This window comes from Gavialis gangeticus, unplaced genomic scaffold, assembly GCF_001723915.1.
Source record: "Gavialis gangeticus isolate Ggan-Ray unplaced genomic scaffold, GavGan_comp1, whole genome shotgun sequence".
In the NCBI taxonomy this organism is placed as follows: Eukaryota; Metazoa; Chordata; order Crocodylia; family Gavialidae; genus Gavialis; species Gavialis gangeticus.
This window is the reverse complement of record NW_017729026.1, coordinates 5,099,893-5,115,444: the sequence shown is the minus strand read 5'-3', so window position 1 is coordinate 5,115,444 and position 15,552 is coordinate 5,099,893. Positions and strand designations below refer to the sequence as shown.

The following is a 15,552-nucleotide window of genomic DNA, read 5'->3' as shown; positions in this document are numbered from 1 at the left end:
GCCCTATGTGCTGATTAAGGTACCTGTAGATTGTCTAAGGGCCTGATCTGCACCAGCAGCACATCCAGCATGCAGGGCCTGTCCAGTGTAGGTGCCACATGCAACTCATGCCCCAGGCTGACCCTAGGTGCTGCCTGCAGTAGGCCCTGGCTCCAGCCTCATGTGCTGCATACAGCAGGCATGAGCTCCTGCCCCACCTGGCAAATGGCATATGGGGCTGGTCCAGGGCACATGCTGCATATGGCCCCCATGGCAGACCAAGCTTTGTGGTCTGGATCCAGCATGCACATGGCCAGTTTGTGGGCCCAGTCTAGATTAGCCCTTGATCTAGCATGCACAGCTATCTGGCGCATGTCCCAGGCTGGCCCTGTGAGCTGTATGCAGTGCACAGGACTGGGGCCAGTGCATGTTGCATGCAGCACACAGGTCTGAGACCCACAAGCAGACAGATGATAGAGTTCTGTGGGCTAGATGTGACTTGTGGGTTATTTCTTTGACATTCTTTTCCTAAGATAGTAAGTCTGGACATCTTCAACACCACCTGTGAGACCAGCTGAGTTCAATTGGGGAATCGGTTGTGCAGTGGAGTATTTGGTACACCAGCAGAATCCCCATTCTATCCCCAGCCTGAAGCACAAGGTAAACACCCTCTATGCAGGACATTGCATACCTTCCATGGACCAGATTTTCCCTGAAGACCACCTCCACTCTGCCCACCTGTCACTGATCTGGTATAAGCATAATATATACTGAACCTTATTCGTGTCCGGTGGTTGTATCACATGCAGCATGCAATTCAGTGATTCTCAGATGGGGTGCCAGGGTACCTGGGGGTGGTACCAGATCCTTTGAAGGGTGCCCTGAGGTGTGAGGGTATACCAGGTGTGAGGAGCTAAGCAGGGAAGTACAGGCTCAGGCTGTTCCCTGCCTGGCCACTGCCGTGCCTTCCCAGTGTCTCGCTCCTTTGCAAGGAGGTAAGCATTGTAATAAGTATAAATTAGGTTTATTTGCTTAGTTCACAAAAGTTATGGAAGGGCTGCCTAGAGTCTAATGAGGGGTGTCTCTAATGTGTTGAGGGGTTCCTGTACTCTGAAAAGGATGAGAATTACTGATCTAACTGAACAATTTGTAAACTGTTTTGAGGTGTTTGCTTGAATGCAATTTGCAGTGGCAAAACCGGCACCTTTTAGTAGATGGTGAAAGTACAGTATTCTGTAAGACGTGTATTTTCTTAATTGCTTTCCATTCACTTTGGACAAAAATACTCAATGACAAAGGAGTTTTTTTTACTGGTAGTACAGAAGATCCAGAAGGCAGAATAATAGTTAATTTTCCTGTGGATCTTTTTGTTTATGCTAGATGCTATCTGTATGTTTGCGTGTGTAGGATGCATTTATATATGCATATAATACTATATTTTAACAGTTTTATGTAACAGCATGGGTATGTGTTTTGCTTCAGAGGAGCAATTTTCTATTTTCTGTATGTTTAAGGGATAAGCAGTCTCACTAAGCTGCCAGATAGTATGATGAAGGGCACTGTTACAAGAAACTAGGTGTATAGAACACAAGTTAAGGGAGCACCCATCATTACTGTCTTTCTGAATTTTACTTTATTTGTCTTTATTTTATCAGTTTAGAGTGAATGAATTTGGAGCCTTGGAAGTAATCACAGATGAAACTGAGATAGAAAGTGTTAAAAAGGCAACAGCCACCACAACCTGGATGGTGCCAACTGCTCAAGAAGGTCAGTAAGAGTGTATTTGATTTTAATTTGTTATAGTTCTTGAATGTAATATTGCTCTATAAAAAACTTCCAGAGATTTTAAAAATGCTTAGTTGGGTTTCTTCTAACAATTTCTATCCTGTACATGGAAAAGTTGAAGGGATGCTGTTTATTACATGAGTATGAATGGGTGTCAAAATAAATGCCTTTTAAATTGAAAGAATTACAAAAAGTCAAACTTTTGTTATTAAACATCTGGAAGGAGTAATTTTAGAGAATAGTGGCAGTAGCCTTTGAATATCTTACTTTCATCTAACTTTAGAACCAAAAGAATTTAATTTTTAATGTGTGATCTATTTAAGTAAAATGTTCCCAGATTGCTTACTCTATTTGAACTTCATCTGTATTCTGTATCTTCTTGTTGCCATTGGCCACGTCTGAAGGAGTGTTCACGTGTGTGTTGCAGCATCTCAAAGGAACCTCCTCTACCCCACCTGGGCTAACTTGCTGCACACCAGAGCATGTGTGGCACAAGCATTCCCCAGGGATAACTAGTGGCAGCACAAGATGTACCGCCACTAGTTGTCTCTAGGGAACTAAATGTCCTTGCGTATCTGATGCTGCCCTGAGAGCAAGTAGCCCTGAGCTGCTCACCAGGGCAGCTTTTCATACTGCTGGGGCCAGCACAGGTGCTGGCCTCAGCCTCCAGCTCCCCAGGCTGAAGATCCGGGATGAGCTGGACAGAGTCAGTTTGCCCCAAGTGGCCCAATTTGCCCCACACCAAAGTACATGTTCAGGCACGTGTGCTGAGGCACAGATCTCTGCTGCTATTTGAGCTGCTACAAGTGCACATGCCAAGAGTGCTGTGGATTAGAAATAGTCTTTATAACACCCCAGGTTGCAGCCAGATCCTTGAAGGGGTGCCAAGCAAAGTGTGAGGAAATGAGCAGAGGCTTAGGCCAGTCTTCCATATCCACTGCCTAGCCCCTCTGCAGGGAGGTAAGCACTGTAATATATATATTAGTTTTTGAAATTGGGTGCCACTCAGTTCACAGAAGTTGTGGAAATCGAGTCCAAAAAAGTTGAGAACTGCTTCTTTACAGGGTATTGTTTATTTGCTTTTTGTATAACATAACTCATGGCAGTTTAAATTTGGGGTATCTGTTTGTTCCTTATAACTCCATCACACTGGATAACTATCCTGCTATAGATGTACATTTACTGTTGCATACAAATCATTTACAATCAAATTTGAAGGTTTGTATGAGTGTTTAGTCTCATGGTAATGGGGATAGATTTAAGTTTTTTTGAAGAAATAAAATATTGGCATAAGGGAAATGTATCTTTTTTGCCCTCAGAAAGGTGCCCTAAATTATAACAGATACTCAAAACGATTTTTATATGGCCTGGATGCAGCATCAATAAGATAGCATTGAAAAGAAAATATAACAACTCCCATAATTTCTTACTCCCGTGTGTTTTTGTCCTTGCAGATGTTACGTTTTATCGTTTTTTTTTTTTGCTTTTAAATTAAAGGTAATAATATTTTTTGTAATTTTTATGAATATCAAATTAACCAAATGGCAATAAGTAAATTTCCACAGCAGCACAAGTAATGGCAATAATTTTTTTTCATGCCATCTCACTAATATGCATTCCCTATGACCTGGAGAAAGAAATAATAGTTTATTTTTCATGATTATTCAGCCTTCAGCCTCTTTCCTGAAATTACTAACTTGCATGACTTATTATTATAATTATTATCCATTGTCACTGGTGATCTTGTTATCTGGATGCTTGTTTAGTGTCTGTGAAGGAACAAGACTGATAACTCGAAATGATTTTCAGGCAGTATTGGCTCTTATAAGATTCAAATTAGTGACACGAAAGTGAAAGAATATTTAACATAGTATCCCCATGCAGTGTATCATGAATTAGGTATCTCTTATATCTGTATCATCTCTTATATCTTACATCTCTTAGATCTTTCTTATATTTGTGTGATCACAGTTTTATTATGTAAAATATACATTTTCATCTTCAATCTAGTTAACCTCTTATGGGTGAAATTAGATATATTCAGTGCATTATGTTTTAGCCATGACTTCAGGATGGGGATGTACATCTTGCATTATGGCAGATACATTTGTTCATCTCCAAAGATATGCTTATTGTCATGACTCCTTTAGACTGAAATTACTTGAGGAAAGGCCATGCTGCCACTTAACTAACAGAAAGCTGTTAAGTACTACTTTATACCCTATTAGTGATGGATTCTTCAAGTGGAGAAGGATATAGATTCTGGAGTTCATTTGCCTGAAGTTTAAAAAACAGTTGTATTTAAGGAGAGTTTGTTTGTGAAATAGAATTTACCTTTTAAGGGACATAAAGGAATAAAAAGCTCCATTCTCAGTCATTTTCTAGCTGTAAGTACTTCTTCAAGGGTCCTTTTTTAAGTGCCTTCTTACCAGAGCAGTAAGAGGTAAAATGTATATTTATTTCTTTTGGTAGAGTACAGGAGCAATTGAATGCAAACTTTTGAAGGAAGATGCTATAACAGGAGGAAGCCTTTTGGCTTAGGCTTTTAATTACAGAAATCAGTCTTTAAAGAAAAAGAAAAACATAACCACCAAATTCCTTTTATACAGTTGGCAATTATAACAGCAGTTCTACAAGGTTAGGAATGAGGCATGTGGGCAGGACAGCATGAGGGAGTCTGCACAGCTCCTGCCCATTCAATGCCTATCTTGTGGCTGGAGTACCTCAGTCTTCAGCACATCTGCCTTCCACAGTAAATTTATGCCACATAGATCAACATCTTGGCATGTACCAGTACATTAATATATTTTCTATTCCAATGATTGCAGAAATATGAAGTTAATAGATAGGTGTCTTGTACTGAATGCTAAAACCTGTACTGGTGAAGGCCAGCCCTCAGGTGCTCGCTGGTCCTTCTTGAACAGTAGGCATTGGTTCAAGAGCTAACAGTAGATCCTCTGGTTGCCCCATAGATCTACTCTCTGGTGTGAAATTTCACGTGTTGCTCAGTGACTCTTTTCTTTACCAGCCTTTTCTGAAAAGATGGGGATCCCCATGAAGTTGAAGGAAACTGCAAAAGTGGACGGACTTGTTTTCTGTGAAAACTGTTATCACTATGGATCTGTAGAAGAATTTGTTTCGGAAGGGAAATTTTGCAGCCAGAAATGTGCACAGCAGATGAAAAACAAGTAGGTGCTGTTGTCTCACACACAAGGAATTTGGTGTGAACCAAGTATGAGAAGAGAATGTAATGGAGTAAAACAGGTTAAAAAATTAAGCAACCTGATTTTGGTGGGTTTAAAGGTCCAGTTATCTTTTGTTTTTTCTGAATAGTCGGAGGTAGCATATGAGATCTTTATTCTTGTGTAATGCGTAGATTAAAAGCTGCATTAGTTGCCCAGAAAATCCTGTCTTTTGAATGATATATTGTTAATGGAAGCAATGGAGAATTCATCTCTGGTCTGAATGAAGTAGTGCCAGACTCCCACTCTGTTTTATAGTAACTAAAATTAGGATGATCAACGATCAGATGGTTTGTGTGCTGAGTTAATTATGGTTAAGTGCAACAGCTATATAATATGTCAGCAACTGCAAACACCAACCTGTGATAATTTCTCAATTCCTTCTGTTTTGATGGTACACTGATGCTACTCATCTCACCACAAATTAAGGTTTTCTGTTGCATACTTACTATGAATTGTGAGTTTCACTGGGTGAATCTGACATTTATGTTTTGAAGCATTTTATTTTTAATTAATTGCCTCAAAGTTGTCTGTTTGGTTGCCTGCCTATCAATCCACCATTACATGTCAGCTTATTCTAAATGGATTTTGTCAGGCTTAGTAATTACTAGTTCTCTCTTTTCTTTAAACTGCCCTGTAGTCTCAAACATTTCACAGGAATTGCTTCTTTATGAATTTTGATGGCAAGTGGGAAAGAGAAAATGTTTAGAATACATGGAACCTGTTCATTATAGATGGAGAGCTGCTGTAACGTTCAGGTTAACATTTTGACAGCTGTTATTCTTAATAGTAATTCAAAGAATTTATTTTGTAGGATACTTCAAGACCAATATATTTTTCAGTGATTAAGAGATTCAGAAGTTGAAATGATGTTGGTTTTTGTCATTATGATTTTTTTCACAGAGAACCAAAGGAGGACCAAGAAAGTGTGGACTGCAATGGGGAAGATGATTCCAAAGGCCCTCGGAAAAGAAAAACAAAATTTCCTCTTAAAGGAGAATCCCAGGAGGATGGAGAAGAGAAGAAAGAGAAGACAGAAGAAACAGTTAGTATGATACATAGAAGCGATCCTGCAGATGTTTTGGTGGGAATTTTGACTTATTCAGGGATAGCAGCATCTACCCTGATTCGGCTAACTATTGAGCATTTTTATACATCACAGTGGAACATGAAAAGTTTCAAGTGACCACTTAGGTCAAACTTTTACATTTTAGTATTCTTTTTGGACTGCAGTGCACTTTGGAGTACATAATTCTCACACAATCTATATTGTAGTATTTGATAGAATATTAGATTGAAAAATGAAGATTAAAGATGTATCCAAAGTTATCTCTGACAAAATAGAGGGATGAATTTGGCCCTTTGTGTCTGGGAAATGATTTTTTTAAAGCTGTATCAGTTTCTTTCAACTTCCTGAAAGTGACACTTGTTAATTAGCTTCATGTCACCACTTCTTTGTTTATCTGAGCTATGCCTTAATGTTACCTGTAGTTTCTAGGTGCTTGACTTAGCTGTTGGGGTACAATCCATCCTGTGCTCTGTTATTTTTGTTTCTAGGAATAAGTGACAACCATCACAGAATATTCTGCTGTCAGACAAACACATGGGGCTTCTTGCTGTCAGTATGCCTGCTTGCTTTGTTACAGACATTTGGCAGGCACTGGCTTATGATGACAGTTATTACCTATACTCATAACTATACTCTGGCATTTAGGAGAAACATGTCTTCTATGCTTGACATATCTTTGCTTAAGCCCTACACTATTACTCATGTTTCTGATACAAAAAAGTATGAGGTTTTTCTTTGTTTTTTGCCTTAGCCAGGAGTATGCTAGCATGTCCTGTCACTGATTATAAACCTCCAGCTGATTGCCAGCTTGCATGCATGATTTCTTATGTCTCTTAGATGTATGCAAAAGCAGATAGCACTCATTTAAACCTATGCATTGTGAAAGGTTGTTTTGGAGCATTCGTTAAAGAAGTAAAACTGTAAATGATAAAAATTATAATATAAAGCAATAGTCATCATAGTATAATATAAATAAAGCAAGAAAATGGAAATTCATGTGTGATGATTTGGGAATAAATTTTGTTTTTCTTTTGGAATTACAGCTTTTCATAGGATAAAAGCATTATGTCAAAAGCAAATAAGATCCTTTCACTGTGTCAGTGCATTAATTTTTCCAGAAGGTTTTACAGAATTGGTGGTAGAAATAGAGGTTTAATGCAATGGGGAATAACTTTGCCTCAGAGATAGAAGCCACTTGAGTTGTGGGAGGGGAATTTGTAGCTGTCTATGAGACATTTTTGTGGGCAAAATTTAAGAGACAGTTCAGTGCCTTCATGCAAGAGCAGTCTCCGAAATGAATCATGTAACTATTCAGGGTATTACTGTATTTGTTAATGCAGAAACATTGAAATAAAGTAAAAAGGACCAATGTCAGTTTCCATTGCATAAGAGGAAAAAGTTGTAGTTTGCTTTTTAAACAAGGATACAATTCTTAAAGAAATACTGTTTCTTTTAGATTATTTTGGAAGAGTGAACACAGTGAAGAGAATGATAACTAGCTCCAGCTCTCCCTGCTCTGAGGAGTCTGGAGTCTCTAACGCAAAAAGCAGGCTACCTAGTTTTAAAAGAATTCAATTCCAGAATATAAGGACCTGATCTGAAATCTCTATGGCTAGCTAGTTTTAAAAGAATGCAGTTCCAAAATTTAAGGACCCTTTAAGTTGTTTTTAATTTTATAGTGTTTGTTGTAATTCATCCTTGATTTTTTTTTTAATTTGGTATTAGAATTGTACAGGTTAAGGTATGATATTGGAGAGAGGCGTATCCTTTATAACTTTTTTTGGCTGTATAACTGATGAAATGATTACTTTCTTAAATGTTGAATCTAGGAGGAGAAGCAGGAAGGGAGGATTCTGAGAGTTTCTCAGAGAGCCAGAAGAAAAAGAAGAGGTGATATGGCCCTTTTAAAGCAAAGTAAGTTGATAAGTGGGGAAAATAAAGATTCTGAAGTTTTGCTGAAGTAGACAAGCCATTAAACTGTAAAGTTGGGGTAAGGGAAGGATTTTTAGTGTGGCTCAGCTAGATCAGTTCTGCTAAACCAAGAACACTTACCTTTGAATGAAAAAGGGTTATATTACTAGGGTCTAGATGAATTTAGTGTGGTAGAGAACATTTTGCAAAGATCAGCTAGTTTATGCTAGCCCAGTTTATATCTTTAAAATGGTGTAATTGTTTGACTGTTCATACCCTGTTTGCAGCAAGTCAAGCTTATCCATCATAGCTGTAGAAAATAAACTATTACACTGAATTTTTATACTGTGTTGATTATGTTTCAGTTGATGGAATTTTTCTATCATAATTATATTTATAGCAATTAATGTTAGAGGAGTGAAGGGTCAGGACAACTTCTAGGTAGCTTTGAAGAAAGTAACCAGCGCTTGGTTCTTGATTCTCATTTGCAGTAAAGCCTGTGTACCTGGCTGTGGCAGTGAGAAGGGGTATATAAAAGTGTAAGTGGACTTTATGTGATGTTAAGAGACTGAGCCAGTGGTGTAAAGGGGCCTTGATAGAAACAGGAATCCAGTTTACTTTGGCTACATCTTCTCAGTAAACATATCAAGCTCTAGAGTAGTATTGTAAAGTACATTGTGGTGGGCAGGTAGCATAAAGCAGAAGTATAGCTGTAGCTGTGTGGTAACTGGAATGGCCTAAATAGGGGGCAAACTAGTTGGCATTGTTGTTCAGTAGTGCTAATTAGCCCACTGTAAGATCATGTGGATATAGCTGTATTGCTTGTATGCCTGAAACAGGGCTACCTGCCTGAAAAATGCTGCTCTGGAACACAGAGGTCGGCTTACTTTGCGGACAAGACCTGGGTTACTTGTCATTCAGAGATGTGTAGTAAACCAAAGTGCAAGTTTATTTTTTTTCCTTCGGGAACAATTTTTGTATCTACAATCTCTGCTGGAAATTTAGACACATTTGTGGAACTGTTTCAAAATAATTGCCTTAATCAGTCCAAGGGGATATATGCTGCATAAAGAGCCTAATAAAATCATTTAAAATGAGTGCAGTATATTCAATTTATTAGAATGATAGATTATTTTAGGAAAATCAACAGGATAGGCAGTTATAATACATTAATTATTTGCTCTCAGCATTGTATATACTACTCTCCAATATATTTATTGTGGTGGACTGTGAGGCATCTCACAGATGTTTCACAGCAGCAGCAACTGCCTGTTCCTTAATCAACAGAGAGCTTATAGTGCTCTGCTACCCACTAGACAGCTGAAGCATGCAGATCAGCAAGGCACCTGCAACATTTAGGATGCTAAGGGGGAGCCCCACTTGACACAACTGTAGTATTGCTACTGAAGTTTAAGTGTTATTTATGCAGGCATTTGTTCCAAAGTGAGAACTGCATGATTCACATGATAAAGGAGCAAAGCAGATTTGCTACTGAAAATATTGCCATCCACTGACAGAATAATCTGTTCAGATTTAGCTTATTCATGGAAGTGTTGTTTCAGCAAAAGAGTGTGGAATAAAAGTTCTGATCATAGATTCAGAAGCAGTCATTTTAGTCTATATTATTGTGATAGACAATCCATCAAATAGGTATACTGTACAAACAGATATGAAGATCTGATTTCAAATATGATGTAAATTTCAGATAAAACAAGCATATATCTGTCCCAAGCAATCTGTTTGTCCAGTCCTTGTAATAATCTGATGATTCTGGCAGATTTTCTTCCGGAGGGGTATAGCATAGGTATAGGTTGTTGGTACAGAGCTAAGTGATATTTGTGCATAGATAGCCAGACTAGTTTTGATGTTGTTTATTTCTATTGTGATAGTGCCCAATAAGGATCATTTTGCTAGATACTGAGTAACCTTTAGTCCAGCCACAGTGACCTTATAATAAAAAATGGCAAGCTAAATGTGCTGTGGGGGGAGGGAGAGCTGTGGGGGAGGGAGAGCTGTGGGGGAGGGGTGAGTTGGGGCATAGGAAGGCATACTGTAAGCAAAGATCAATAGTATGGCACTGGGGTATGTGGACACAACTGGTAATGGGTAGCCTATCTTGCAAGGCCTCTGTATCTATTTATGATGGACTGTTACAACACTGAACATATTCTGAGTAAGTTTAGAGTTTAATTCTGGGTGAAATTAGAGATTTGTACCATGTGATTTCCTAAGTAGTGGAAAAAGAGCTAGTGACATTTCTGATAGTTTGGAGAAATGATTTATAAATTCTTGCCATTCCATCCCAGAACATCAAAGTACAAAGTGATGGTTTTGAGTTAAGCACTCTGAATAGTGCCAAAGAAGAAATTATGATAGCTGTGATTCAGAAAAGCTCTTAAGTGTGTCTTGAATGCTGCCCTGAATGAAAATACTTCCCTGAACTGCAAATCTTTATTTGTAGGCTAGATAAACTTTCTGAAATGTTGAATGTTCCTTTGTATTATTTGGATTGATTTTTTTCCATAGGTGTACTAAGATCATACATTTCAGACTTCTGATATTTTCTTTGGGGGACTGATGGGAATCAGGCAGAAGGCAAGATCAGATGTGTTTTTTCTAGTCATCGTAATACGACTTGTTTTCTTACTAATCAATTTGGATATGTAGAAGCCATTTCAAAGAAAGCCTCAGGAATTTTCTAGTTATAAGGCTACAGGCAGAATTTTTTCTCAGTTAAGTCCTGAGAAATACCATATATGCCTATAAACAGACCTGAGATTTGAGACAGACACACTCTTATTTTTCTTTTATGTTGCACTCTTTAGGAAATCAGTAATACAGTAATTTTGCCAAAGTATTTTTAACACTGCATATTTCTTTACAGCTGTACCCTCTAAAGGAAAGAAAGCATGGTGCTGGGCTTCATATTTGGAGGAAGAAAAGGCCATAGCAGCACCCGCTAAACTGTTTAAAGAGGTATGTGTTTTTAAACCAAAATCAATTGAACACCCGTTAGCATGAATTTTTAAGGAAGTAAATTCAAAAGATGAATGATCAAAATATAGGATGGCTTTGTAAGCTTTCATTTCCTGTGAAGGAAGTCTCATACTGTTGAAGTAACAAAGTAATGAAGACTATGTGGAAGGTAGATATGTTTGCCCATATTTTCTCAGTTAATTAATAAACTACAAATCTGTGATTGCTGCATTATCATGTGGAACCTACATTCACTGTAGGATTCAGGACATTTCAGATTTCTCTTCTTTCTCCTACATGGCATTCAGCCTTTCTTTTCTGTCTTCACAGCTCAAGTCCTGTAACAGGCATGAGAATATGTAGTATTTGTCTTTTTCTGGGATGTACAAAATGTTGTGTTTTCCCTTTATATCCATGCACAAAGCTGTTACAAAGTTCATATTAGACTTGCTTCTCTGACCCCATTACTTGTTCTTTGCAATGCTCATTGGCTTCCTTTTTTTCATAGCATCAGACACAAACTTAGTTTAATGAAGTTCTGCCTGTCATCTTTTTGTGAATGCCAGCCCATCAGCTCATGCTTCTCTTTTGCCAAATGTGCTGTCCTTTGTTACTCATAAGTCAGATTTTCCCTCATACAATTTAGTATTTTTATTGTGCCATGTAAGAGAGGTCCTTATGAAAATTTGCAAAGACTCTAGATTGACAATTCATAACCAGGGTGCTGCAGAGAACTGTGCAGTATTAGTACTGTAAGGTATGTAAACTTCTACATGAGTTTGATGAGATTAAACCCAGAAATTACAGACAGCACTCTGTGGTATCAGAGACCTGTTGCAATCTTTCTGAGTTCTTTCTGAGTTCTTTGCAACTGAGCTCTCTTATTTTCCCATAGTCAAAAAAAGTAAAAACGAAAGGCTGCACCCTGCTTCCCACCTGCCCCCTGCCCCCCAGGGCAGGCAGAGCATGCTGCAGGAGCAGCAGTGGGTAACCTTTTTTTAAGGTCTCCAAATCAGATAAGAATGCTGTCCTCCCCACCAGCTTTCAGCTCAACCTCCCTTTCTCTCTGCCTTCAGCTGCATGTCCTCTCCTTTCCTGTTCACTCCCTCCCATGTCTGCCTCTGCCACTGTTCCCTCTGTACCCTCTGAATCCACAACATTTCACAAGGAGGAGAGGTTCCAGAGCCAGCTGTGCTCAGCAAGGGCTGGCAGGGAATACCTGCGAGGACCAGGCAGGGAAGTGGAACCGTCCTGCTGTCACTACTGCTGCTGCTGTTCCCGACTGGAGAGGGGCAGGAGCTTCTCTGGAGCTTCCCTTGCTATCAGCCAGGGACAGTGGCAGCAGCAGGTGGGGGAGGGAATGTGACACTGAAGCCAGAAGGGAAGAGAGGATGTACTAAGTGCTGGCGGGGAAGGTATAAGGGGAACAGGATTTAGGGACTTAAAAAAAAGCTGCTACTCTCATGATGCAGTCTGGAAATGGGGTGCATCTGGGTCATTGTGCCGCCTGTGGATCTGCCAGTGCTTAGAGTTATGTAGTCTGTTTTTTTGTTCTGTATTTAGATTGTCTTTTAATTGTGTGAATCTGAATGTAGGTATGTGTTGACTCTCACAATGGGACTTGATCTTTGATTGGAGCCTTTGCTGTGATTCATAATCTGACACAGTTGTGATACAAAATAAATAAAATGACGAACGACCAACAGAACACTAGGTTAAAGAACACTTTAAGGTTGCAAAATCCACAATACATAGGAAAAAAAGGGCTAGATGTACAAAGAAGAGGCAGTGGTGGTGCTGGGAGACATGAATTCAGTTCCCTCCTTTACTAGATACGTACAATTTCTGGAAATTTTGAAGCCGTGGAAAACCATTTTTTCCTCCTGTTTTTTTCTGGAAAAAGCAGAAATTTGGGGAAAAAATTAAATATATGCAAAACTTATTTTCTTAGCACTCTTTACAGATCTAAATTCACTTTGCTACCTTAGGAACATAAAATACATCACATATAACTTAGTTTGCTCATGAAATTATCATGTTTGATACAGTTAACATGCGGGGGACCTGCAGATTCAAGGCAACTTAGGGGACAGCGATCACCAAATGATTATATGCACTATCCAGCAAAGGGCGGGCATTATACCCAGCAGGGCACAGGTGCTAAATTTAAAAAAAAGTTGACTTTAATAGACTCAGGGGATTGGTTAGCAGGGTGTTAGGAGCTAAGAACTTAGATGCGTTGAGGGTCCAGGATGGGTGGACATTCCTCAAGGAAACCATTCTTTGGGCTCAGAGTGAGTCAATCTCATGGCAGAGGAAAGGGGGCAATGGGGCCAGGAAGCCCCTTTGGCTAACCAGGGGCATCCAGTATACTTTAAGGGCAAAAAAAGAGGCATACAGGAAGTGGAAGCTGGGGGTAGCTAGCAAATAGGAGTATACGTCTTTGGTCCACACCTGCAGGGAGTCAGTCAGGAAGGCCAAGGCAACTCCACAGCTCAGGCTAGCGTCAGCGATTAAGGACAATAAAAAGTCCTTCTTTAGGTACGTTAGGAGCAAAAAGAGAGTGTGGGGTAGCATAGGGCCCATACAGGACGAGCAGGGGGGCTTAATGTGACAAATAGCAGAGACAAGGCAGAGCTTTTCAATGAGTTTTTTGACTGTCTTCTTAAATGGGAATCTAGATGAACAGCTCAACATACATTATGAACACCAACAAAGGGAATATCAGCCAACCAACATCCAGTGCACACATGGTAAAAAGACACTTGGAGGGTCTGGGACATATTCAAATCACTGGGACCGGAGGGACTCCACCCACAGGTAATGAAGGAATTAGTGCGGGTCATAGCTGATCCACTGGCAAGGATATATGAGCACTCATGGTGCTCGGGTCAGGTTTTGGAGGATTGGAAGAGGGCTAATGTTGTCCCAGTCTTTAAGAAGGGGAGGAAGGAGGACCCAGGGAACTATAGATCAGTCAGCCTTACCTCTATCCCTGGGAAAATCCTAGAAAAACTATCAAGGAACACATCTATGGGATCCCGCTAGCTAATGTGATGCGGAGGGGTAACCAACGTGGGTTTTTAGCAGGCAGGTCCTGCCTGACTAACCTAGTTTCCTTTTACGACAAGGCCACCAATTGTTTAGATGCAGGAGTTGAGGTGGATGTTATGTATCTGGACTTCAAGAAGGCCTTTGACAAGGTATCCCACCTTATCAATAAACTGAGGGGATTTGCCTTGGATGATTACACAATAGACCGGGTAGCAAATTGGCTCAAGGATCACGCTCAGAGGGTGGTAGTGGATGGGTCGGTGTCAACCTGGAAAGATGTGGGCAGTGGAGTCCCTCAGTTCTGGCACCAGTGCTGTTCAATATCTTCATCAGTGATCTGGATGAGGGGGTGGGAAGCACCCTGTCCAAATTCGCAGATGTCACAAAATTACGGGATGCAGCTAACACCCTGGAGAGGAGGAACCAGATCCAGGCCAACCTAGACAGGCTGGGGAAGTGGGCAGAGAGCAACAGGATGCAGTTCAATAAGGACAAGTGCAAGGTGCTGCATCTAGGGAGGAAGAATTGGCATCATACCTACAGTCTGGGGGGCGACCTCAGCTCCACTGAGGCAGAAAAAGATCTTGGAGTCACTGTTGACTCCAGAATGAACATGAGTCGCCAGTGTGATGAAGCAGTTGGCAGAGCCAATCGCACCTTGTTGTTCATCTGTAGGTGCTTCACAAACAGGTCCAAGGAAGTGATTCTCCCCCTCTATGCGGCATTGGTCAGACTGCAGCTGGAGTACTGTGTCCAGTTCTGGATGCCGCAGTTCAAGCGGGATGTGGACAACCTGGAGGTGGTCCAAAGAAGAGCCACTCGCCTGATTGAGGCCTACAGGGAAGGTTCTACAAGAAAAAGCTAAGGGACCATAACCTCTTCAGCCTCTCCAAGAGAAGGTTGAGAGGGGACTTTGTGGCAGCGTAGAAATTCATAAGGGGAGAGCAACATGAAGTGGGTGATGATCTGTTCACCAGGGCACCCTCTGGGATGAGAAGGAACAGTGGCCATAAGCTACTAGAGAGAAGATTCAGGCTGGACCTTAGGAAAAAGTTTTTCACGGTCAGGGTTGCCAGAATCTGGAATGGGCTCCCAAGGGAGGTGGTGCTCATCCCATTCTTGGTGGTCTTCAAGAAGAGACTGGACAGGCACCTGGTTGGGATCACATGACCCCAGAGTTGGTGTTTCTTTTCTTGCTTGCCAGGGGCAGGGGGTCGAACTAGATGGCCCACTGAGGTCCCTTCTGATTATGTATCTATTTATTAAATTTAAAAGTATAGTTTATTCAGCCAATAATTACAAATTTACTAATTGAATTTACTTTAAAATATTTTCAATTTTTGTTTCAAATAGCGCTACAAGCTGCTTAACTCTAAGGAACCTAGCATCTCTTAGTTTTTGCCAGTTTATGAGAAGCAGGCAAAAATTAAAGTTGAAAATAGAAGAAACCATCAACATTATAGTAAAACAAAGAAAGTTATTATGTGTTCTGGACTTAGTCTTCTCCACAGTGTCAAGCAGATACAGAAAGCACTC

At 40.2% G+C, this 15,552-nt stretch overlaps 1 protein-coding gene across 3 annotated transcripts in view; it reads left to right on the top strand.

The window, feature by feature from the left end:
* Positions 1-15,552, top strand: part of L3MBTL3 (l(3)mbt-like 3 (Drosophila)) — a 232,181-nt gene that overhangs the window by 58,523 nt on the left and 158,106 nt on the right. For all 3 annotated transcript variants that reach the window (XM_019520294.1, XM_019520296.1, XM_019520295.1), the window contains exons 3-7: positions 1,635-1,746; positions 4,793-4,952; positions 5,910-6,051; positions 7,905-7,989; positions 10,871-10,962. In XM_019520294.1, coding sequence (XP_019375839.1) covers positions 1,635-1,746; positions 4,793-4,952; positions 5,910-6,051; positions 7,905-7,989; positions 10,871-10,962 — 591 coding nt within the window. The remainder of the gene's footprint in view (positions 1-1,634; positions 1,747-4,792; positions 4,953-5,909; positions 6,052-7,904; positions 7,990-10,870; positions 10,963-15,552) is intronic.